We start from the raw sequence: 9,951 nt of genomic DNA, 5'->3' as shown, positions 1-9,951 counted from the left end.
GTACTTCAGCCCTATATGTTGGAGCAGAGCTATTGCGAGAGGTGGTCTTCCCTAGTGGTACTGTTTGATGCAGGCCTGAAATGAATGGACAGAAGGAATGAGACTGGTGGAACAGATTTTGAAGTTGGCAATTCAGGGAAATTTGTATTCATGACCTCTTAAGCACCTTAGTACTGCCACTGGGCAGATGTCATTTTTAAAAATTACCCTTCCTGATGGACACCTCATTTTGGTGCACTGTTGTGGTGTATCTCACTCACCAGGAAAGGAGTGAAATGAACAGTCCACTATTTCCCCCACCTTCCCTGGGCATCTTGACCAAAATATTATTATTCATTTGCTTTTCTACAGACACTAAATGTGCACAAAGTAGAAATGGACACCAAACTGTTCCTGCAGATACCCTGTCTCAAATCTACTCACATCTAGTATTGGTTATTTCCTTTGTTGCATACTGTCATCTGATCATGAGCAGGGGGAGATAATGGGGAATAATTCGGAGTCTTCTTTCTAAAACCCACTTCTTTAAAATAATTTTATTAAATGGTATTTGAAACACAGTAATGATTTTGTGGGCAGTGTTATGTGCATTAACACAGTGCTACTCTTCAACCTCACAACCCAAGGTACCAATACAAGTATATTTTTTTCTTCCCCCCCCCCCTTTATTGTTATAGTAGTACAAGTATATTTCAGTAAACAAAGTAGATTTGTTCCTGAGTGTTACTTCTTTAACTGAAAATTTGGTACCAGAGGCAGAAGCAACAGAGATAGGTTCCTACACCACAAAAATGAAGAGCACTTCAGTATGTTTCATTAAACATCTGTGTTGCTACAGGCATTCTTCACCATTCTCAGTGCCAATGGTGCTGTGCAGATCAGCCACTAAGGCTGGCCTGGGGCCAGGGGTGGCGTCCACATGATGCATGCCCTGACTCCGCCCCCAGGGTGGCGTGATGCTGTATGCTGTTCCACACGGTGCGTGGTGTCACTGTGCTCTTCTGGCAGTGTGCCCACGTGACACAGCACCAAAGGAGTGCCTTAAAACTATGGTGCCACGGCAATCGTGCCCTGGAAAGTCCAGATCTGGGCTGCAATGTGTGATTGCTGTGACCCTGATCCAGCACAGCTGAAGGCTGTTGCAGGCTGCCCCTTAGGGGTGGTCTGCACAGCCTCAATAATAATAATAATAATAATAATAATAATAATAATAATAATAATAATAATAAATATTTATTTATATCCTGCCTCTTCCGATTGAGGATCGAGGTGGGTAACAACAAAGTAAATACAATATACAACAATAAAAACAAGCCCCACAAAACCCTGACCCAACCCTCCCTCCCAACTATAAAATTAAACAGTAAAAAAAGTTTAAAAAGTACAAAACAATACATCAAAGTTAAAAACAAAAATAATAAAAGGGGGATTCAATTGGTTCTGGACATTATCAATCGTGGAAGGCCTGCCAGAAGAGAAAGGTTTTTGTCACCTTTTTGAAAACCTCGAGTGAGGATAATTGGCAAATCTCTTCCAGCAGGTCATTCCAAGTTTTTGGAGCAGTGACAGAGAAGGACCTCCGGGAGGTCACTGCCAGTCTGGTCTTTCTAGATTGTAAGAGGTTTTTCCCAGAGGATCGGCGTGTACGGGAAGGATTGTATGGGAGGAGGCGTTCCTTCAAGTAGACTAGACCCAGGCCATGTAGGGCTTTATAGGTGATAACGAACACCTTGTACTGTGCCCGGAAGCTAATAGGCAGTCATAATAATAATAATAATAATAATAATAATAATAATAATAATAATAGGATTTATTTATATGCCACCCAATCACTGAAAATCTGGGCGGCTTACAACAGAGGGGATGATAGATGGTTCCCTGCCCTCAGGTTTACAATCTAAAAAGACACGACACAAAAGGAGAAGGGAATGGTGGGGGGGAGGGGATCAGGTCCAGCATTCTTCTCTCCCTCTGAGGCCTGGACCAAGACAGATGGACTGGAGGGAGGGCTCTTTTTCTTAATCGAGGCTGGGCCCGATGGCATTGGACCTGTCCTTTCACTCCCTCCCAGGCCAGAAGATGACAGTTGGAAGGAGGGAGGGGAGGGCTCTTCCTCTTCAGGCCCGATGACGTTGGGCCTGTCCTTTTGCTCCCTCTAAGGCCAGAAGATGACAGTCAGAAGGAGGGAGGGGAGGGCTCTTCCTCTTCAGGCCTGATGGCATTGGGCCTGTCCTTTCACTCCCTCCCAGGCCAGAAGGTAACATTTGGAAGGAGGGAGGGGAGGACTCTTCCTCTTCAGGCCCGATGGCGTTGGGCCTGTCCTTTCACTCCCTCTATGCTGCTCAAAAGCTTCCATTTAGGTCAAGGAAAAAAGGTGGGCATGTATATATAATAAGTCTTTGTAAAAAGAATCTTTGCTCTCAGAGGCTTTGTTAAATGAGGTATGTCTGTATATCTGCCTAATCATACAGTTCTGTAGACTGAATTCTACTAGGAAAAAAATTTAGCTTGCCTGGATCAGTCCAAAGATTCACCATCCTTTTCCCAACAGCAGTTGATCCAGTACTTCTAGAACATAAATAAGAAGAAAATAGCCTTCCCTGGCAATTAGTTATTTAGTAGTATACTACCCCTGAGGATAGCTGTGATGCTTAATTTCTCTTTTCTCTATAGTATTTACTGCTATATTTATTCTATAAATTTCTGTAATCTTATTTTCAAAGCAGTGCAAAACAGCAAGATATCTTGGTGCAGTGCATTTCATGAACTAATCACATGCTATGTATTATCCTGAGTTTCACTACCATAGGACAGGGAGAAAAAGTTTCTTCTGTACAGTTTATAAGAGAGTGAGCAACAGTGTGCTTTTAGATATGCCTTTTACCTACAGCTTTTACCAGCCCTAGCCAGCAGTCAATGGTGAAGAATTATGAGCTGCCATTCCAATGTATGCAGTCCAGAACAAACAAGACAGTGCTTCCTAAAGCTGTTGATTTTACTTTTAAATAAAATATAAGCATTTTTTCCTGATAAAACTAGATTTTGGAATACCTTGTTCTATGTGCAGATGATCTGATGGCTAGTGTAGTTGCTTAAGTCATGAGTGGGAACAGAGCAACATACTCCAACATACTCGAAAGCAGCAGGTTCACTGAAAGGGTGCAGAGCACACCAGGTGGCATCCACTCCTTGCCAGAGCTTCTGAGCACTGGCTGTCTGCAGAAGTTGCACAGATTTTATAACACGAGAACACAAAATCCCTAATTCTGGTTACCATAAGAATGAAAACAGCTCACAAATGGTTGGTACTGATTTGTACCTTAAAGCCAGGTCTCTTTAATGGAAGGGCAGAGGTGATATTTCGCAATGGTTATTTTAATTTAAATGAGGAAAGATTCCTATACTTCCCTCTTACACTCCAACCCACTAACTCTTCAATACCCAAACCCTTCAGAGACATTTTTTTCTAAAGGTACTTGACACTGTGCCAGACTTTGCATAGGCTATCCCCCAATATCAGGGCTGCTACTTTCCTCTGATCTCATTCCAGCCTGTCAAGTTGACATGTGATATTAAAACAAAAAGTCAAACTGAAGTTAGTGTTTCCTCCTGGTGCAATAGCAGATTAATAAACTCCTTATGGAGGGCATTTATATTCCAATTTTGGGAAAGGACCCCACAGGTGGTTCATTTTTAAACTACAGGAAAACATTAGGAAGAACTTCCTGATGGCAAGAGCTGTTTGACAGTGAAACATGCTGCCTCAGAGTGTGGTGGTGTCTACTTCTTTGAAGGTTTTTAAATAAGCTGGATGGCCATCTGACAGGGCTTTTGATTGTGTATTCCTATATGGCAGGGTGTTGGACTGGATGGCCCTGGTGGTTTCTTCAAACTACTCTATGATTCTATATTCAGCTGTCATTTTGGTATCACAGCAGTTGCTCCATGTTTCTTCTCTCAAGTTTTTGCATCAAGCACAATCTCCAGTGGAGTGAGTGGAAACCAGTGGCTCTGACATCAGTCAGTTGGTTATTCCTCTTTTATTTATCATCTAAACTTGAACAGCGCTATTTCCAAAACAGTTTCAGTATTTAGCTTAACTCCTCTAAAGTTTGAATGAAATCACAGAGAAGATTAGTTGCCCTATTAATACTGGACATCAGCAACCATTGGTTGAATAGACCTGGTTTTGTTGCAAATTTCTTTGAAGGAGTTAGCAGTCTTTGTAACAGTACAGTCAGACCTCTTCAATCATCCATAGCTTGAAAATATTCCAAAACAAAAATTCCAAAAAGCAAACCTTGATTTTGTCATTTTATATAAGGGACACCATTCTACTGCTATATGTATATAACAGGATTTGATCATCCATGGATTTTGGTATTCTTGGGGGTTGTGGAACCAAACACAGTGAATACCAAGGGCCCACTGAATTTAGCTAGCTGCTGCTACTACTACAGGACAATCTTAATGTCTGGATTCATCCTGTACTGCAAGAAATTTAAATGCTAGTAACCAGTAAAAGAGCCACTATTAGGAATTTTTATTGGCAGTAGCAAATGTTGGCTGCAGACTGAAATTAAAAAAAAAATCATATAATGTACTCAGCCCTAGCGGGAAGTGTACAACATATATAAGAGGTGATGGGAAAGAAATCCCACCTCAAACATAAAAAAGTCCAACTATTCCAAATGTCAGTGCAAGAAATTAAGACCGCAGAGTAAGACATTCCCAAAGCATTCTCACTAGATGAATAAAATGATACGAAAAATGTTATAGTCTTTTATTTGTAGTGTAAAGATTCTACAGACATCTCTCCCTGCATCACTTTATGCCAGGTTTCTGTCCGATAGAAAAATAAAGAGGCAGAGACATCTGCCTGGATGAACAAGAAAGCTTTACAAAACATATCATTTACAGCATTAAAACTATGATCTTACTAAAAACCAAACTTTAAAGAACAAATTTTTAAAAGGATACTGCATCTTTAATTCTTCCCAGAATGGGAATATGATCCAAGGAGGAAAAATAAACCATCAATGGCAGAAACAGTAACACTTTTTTAAAAGCACCAGACTAACTATTGCTGTGAAGACAGTAAAGTTGTGCACACCAGTTGTTAATGGACAGGACTGCAGGTTCTTTCCCATTCCCTTAAATCTAATGCTAGTTTAGTGTTCAGACAGAGAGGGTTTTGATTTTTTTTTGCACAAAAGCCAAGTCCCTTCTTAGAAGGAAGTCATAAGCCACCCAGCAAAGCTATGTCAGATGTGCCTCGGGCACTGAAGTGGTCATGGGTAGGCAGAGGTGGCTCAGGTAGAGATGCAACTCTTATTTAAGGGAGTCAAATTCCATTCACAAGACCAAGATCAAAGCAGCTACCTCATCCTTCTACATTCAGTACCACAAAGCAAGGTTTGGAAAAATTATTATTGGACTACAACTCTCAGAATCCCCCAGGCAGCATGGCTTATGGCTGGGTGAGGATTCCAAGGAGTTGCAATCCACAAGAATAAAATTTCCAAGCCCTGTTAAAAATAAACCTGAAAGATGCTAATACTCTCACTGCTCCAACAGAAAATATGAATGGCAATGGAAGAAATAGAGCCCCATACCCCACGTGGATATCCCATATCAAGATGAGAGTCCTAGGGGAGGGATAGTTTAACATGGTATGAACAGAAGTGACATAAACACCAGAATTTAAAAGGGACAAATAAGGAATGGTGGTATGAGGGTATCTTTCCATCAAGCAGGATCTTTGCCTTTGTGACAGTTCCCAGCTGTTGAGGAAAATATAACAGATAAGTCTACATCCATAAGAGAAGATCCAACTCCTTTCTGCCAAAGAATCCTGTCAAACAAGAGCACTGTGGCTTGGCACAGGAAGAACCTTGTGCAATTAAAAATTTAATGTCAACAACACAAATGGAAACTGGAGTTCCCAAAGAGGTACCATTGCATGGAAAGCAGGAGGTCAGATTTCACTCCCCTCAGATATACTGCACCCAGAAATCATTCACTAGACAGCTTTTCCAGATCATAACAACTGAGAAGGCTTGTCTGTTCCAACATATCGAAGCAGCAAAGGTTGAGCTCGGCTAAGGTGGCCCCGCCGAGTATTAGTGGCTAATCGTTGCTGGGCCAAGAAGGACTGGACTGTTGCAGGGGTGGATGATCGCTCTTCAGTCGCTCGTTGGTGCAATGCCAGGCCCTATAGGAGACAAGCAAAGGATTTTGACTTGTGTCTTCAGACCCAGGGATGATGGTTCTTCACCAACATTATCCCTTCACAAGGCTATAATCTTGACTATATGAACTGTGTGCCAGAAGTTTAAAAATTCTGCATGAAGAGAAAGGTAAAGTGAAACCATTGTGCAGTATTCTGCACTATTTAGTGCTGCTTAAAGTAGCATGTGCAACAACACATAACACTGTATATTGCAAGCTATTAAGTACACATGCACCTATTTTGCATAGTCAAGCTAATGTTAGCTGAACATATAGAAGACAGGGAGGACAATATTTAGTGCATACAAGCATTAATTCTCAGCAGCAGAAGCTCTGTGAAGCACATTCAGAAGAATTTTCTAAGAAAGGGGAAACTTTGGCCCTCCAAGAGTTTTGGACTACAGTGCCCACAATTGCTTACCACTGGCAATGTTGGGTAGGAATTATAGGCCGAAGCACCTGGAGGGCCAAAGGATCCCCCATTTCTGGCCAAATGATTGAAAATATATATCAACAATCACAGCTGGAATTAGGCACTCAAAAAGAGCAAGATTCTTAGAACATTTAATTCTTTATATATTGAAGTCCATGTGTAGAACTGTAAGGCTGTTTATCTGTCCAAAGTGTATTGCCAATACATGCCTGTAGCCTGAATTCTATTGCCAAGTAATGTGCACTGTTCACCCTCTTTCTCTACAATGATTTCAAGACCAATTTCAACTTACCATATTATACCAGGCAGTGATTATGAGCTTTTCTTCTTGCTCCTGCTGAGATTTCGTCTTCTCAAAATCAGACTAAAAAAAATGGCAAGGCAATAATGGAAAGATCACTTTAGTACTGCAAAAAAAAAAAAAATCAGGTCTACTAAAAAATAGAGATGACGTTTAAAAAGCGGGAACTGAGTATTATAAAACATATTATTATTTAGTTATCAAACTGAGTACTCCAAATGAGAATGTAAAGACTTTTTTCTGCTACCCAATTTTGTTCTGCAGCATATTAAAAAAAAAAATTAGAAATCAGAAATTAAAAAAATGGAGGGAAATATTTATTGTAAGTATGGAATCTGATGAGCTACTTAAAATGTATTGCCCTAATTGAGATCCTTAAATAAGAGACACAATCTTAAAGTTCAAAGGAATAGTGATAGGAATTTAAATCCCCAAAGAAATTTCAGTCCATAAAAGCTGCTCCACTGTGCCTCTCAGTTCAAGAAATAAAATCTAGGCTCAGGAGATGAAATAATTTCCCATCCTCCAACCCATCTCTGCTCAGGTGCAGCCCCTGAACCTGGCCAGGTGGTGATAAAGGAATCCTAAACAGAATACAGATTATCTGACAAATGACAAAGGGCCCTCAATCCCTCAGTCAAAAGACATGGGGGTGAGGAACTACACCTGTTTCAATGTTGCCCAGCTCCAAAGCACTGGGGACCTCTGGAAGCCCCCAGGCTCTCTTGTCCAAGATGGACCCATCCTTTCAAGAGCAAACAAAATGGTGACATTAACTTTTTGCATATGCATGTGTATCTATGATTGTCTATAATAAACAGCCTAAAAGATTAAGAGGGCCTGCTTATTCTCCCATATAAATATCTTAAAATCCCAGTACTAAGAATACTTAGGTGGTGTGTGGATGTTAAGTCTGCCTGCCTCATGTTGGGGGTGGGGGTCAGCGGAAGCAAACTACTACATTTTAAGGTGGATTTGGAAGATTTTAGTCAATTTGGGAGGGGGAGACTGATTAAAAAATAGGGGTCAGGGGAGGGGATCCCAAGGGCCACATGTGATCCACAGGCTTCATTTTGCCACCCCTGGTCTATAAGGTAAATCCCAAATGAAAGCAATGTTGAAGATAAACTAGATGGGCTGCTAAGAGGAAAACTGTGAAGAGCAAGATAGTCATGTAAAAGAATTTAACAATATAGAAGGTAAGAACCTCTGCATGGTGGCCAAGGTGTCCATATTGGATTATAGAGGGTTGCACTGCTTATACTCTTGTTAATCTGAAAACCTACCATCCATCAAAACCTACAATCCATCAAAAAGTATTATTTTTTTTAAAGTGCTGCAGGGAAATGGGATTCTTTTATTCTTCAGGACAGAGGAAAATGGCAAATTTCCACTTCTTACCTCATTCCCTACCACTTTATAAGTGTCTGAAGGGTATATGAACAGTTTACAATTAATTCCACTCTACTCTGGTTTCAGCTTTGTAAAGGCTGATGAGACTACATGAAAATCTGGCCCTTAATTTTGGCCATAAAATTCCATGGTCCTTCATCTGGGTTCAGTGGAATGAAAAGCAGATGAGAGATTGTGCTATCCACAGTCAGGCCACATACAAGACAATAAATACACTGCATTATTAGAAGATCAATAAACTTCTGATTTATCAGACATCCTAGGCATTTAAGAAACAGCCTGATGTTAGGCTTCACGCAAAAGGAAAAAAAGAAAGAAAAAAAAAACCCAAAGTGCAAGAGAGGTCATGGCCCTTGTCCTTATCAGCAAAAAAGAATCTCACCTCAAGGTGGCTTATTTTCTTATCTTTCTCTTGCAGCTGGTTTTTCAAAGCCTGAATCTCCAGAGGAACTACATGAGGCTGTTGCTTGGGATCCAGCTTTTTAATGACCTGTGTAAAATTACAGACAACTTTGACAATTCATAGAATCATAGAATCGTAGAGTTGGAGGAGACCACAAGGGCCATCCAGTCCAACCCCCTGCCATGCAGGAACTCTCAGTCAAGGCATCCCCGACAGATGGCCATCCAGCCTCTATTTAAAGACCTCCAAGGAAGGAGACTCCACCACACTCCGAGGGAGTGTGTTCCACTGTCAAACAGCCATTACTGTCAGGAGGTTCGTCCTAATGTTGAGGTGGAATCTCTTTTCCTGTAGCTTGCATCCATTGTTCCAGGTCCTGTTCACTGGAGCAGCAGAAAACAAGCCTATTCCCTTCTCAATATGACATCCCTTCAAATATTTAAACAGGGCTATCATATCACCACTTAACCTTCTCTTCTCCAGGCTAAACATCCCCAGCTCCCTAAGTTGTTCCTTATAGGACATGGTTTCCAATTACCAGGCTCTCTGATGACACTGGCCACTTGGTCATGACAGAGGACTAGAGCAATGATGGTGAACCTTTTAGAGGCCGAGTGCCCAAACTGTAACCCAAAACCCACTTATTTATTGCAAAGTGCCATGTCCCTCTGGCTTTCTAGTAACAAACTCTGGCAAACTCTGTGCTGGGCCAATGGCACATGTGCCCACAGAGAGGGCTCTGAGTGCCACCTCTGGCATGCGTGCCACCTCTGGCCTAGAGCATTCTTGACTGAATCACAGACCCCAGGAGAGTACCATTGCTCTAAAGGCTGTCAGCAAATACAGTGACACAATACAGTATAAAGAATCTGTTTACTGTGCAGGCCTTGTCCATGTAGCGCTTGTATCGCTCCTCCATGGCTCTCATGTCTTCATCCTTCTTCTTCAAAGACTGCTGCAGTTCATCAATTTTCTTGGCAGCTGTTGCAAAGGCAGGAATGTGTTGCACAAAATCCCAAATTTGGATGGATAGGAAATGAAAATGAGAGGGAAAGGGGGTAAGGTGGAGAAAAGTCAATTTACTCAAAGAATCTAAGATCTGGGAGATCTCTTGATTTATAGGCAGACCAGCCCAGAGCCCCATTCCAGTATCAAGCCATCTCCCTTTCA

At 41.3% G+C, this 9,951-nt stretch overlaps 1 protein-coding gene across 3 annotated transcripts in view; it reads right to left on the bottom strand.

Annotated features, from left to right (window-relative positions):
* Nucleotides 1-4,768: 4,768 nt before the first annotated feature.
* Nucleotides 4,769-9,951, bottom strand: part of HOOK2 (hook microtubule tethering protein 2) — a 38,006-nt gene continuing 32,823 nt past the window's right edge. For all 3 annotated transcript variants that reach the window (XM_089532337.1, XM_089532346.1, XM_089532358.1), the window contains 4 exons: nucleotides 9,659-9,762; nucleotides 8,761-8,868; nucleotides 6,957-7,028; nucleotides 4,769-6,214 (listed from right to left, as the gene is read on the bottom strand). In XM_089532337.1, the coding sequence (XP_089388463.1) occupies nucleotides 6,041-6,214; nucleotides 6,957-7,028; nucleotides 8,761-8,868; nucleotides 9,659-9,762 (458 nt within the window). In that variant the 3' untranslated portion in view covers nucleotides 4,769-6,040. The remainder of the gene's footprint in view (nucleotides 6,215-6,956; nucleotides 7,029-8,760; nucleotides 8,869-9,658; nucleotides 9,763-9,951) is intronic.

Source organism: Sceloporus occidentalis, unplaced genomic scaffold (assembly GCF_023333645.1).
Source record: "Sceloporus occidentalis isolate IW3139 unplaced genomic scaffold, rSceOcc1.0.p SCAF_1, whole genome shotgun sequence".
Taxonomy (NCBI): Eukaryota; Metazoa; Chordata; class Lepidosauria; order Squamata; family Phrynosomatidae; genus Sceloporus; species Sceloporus occidentalis.
This window is presented reverse-complemented; position numbering and strand designations above follow the sequence as displayed.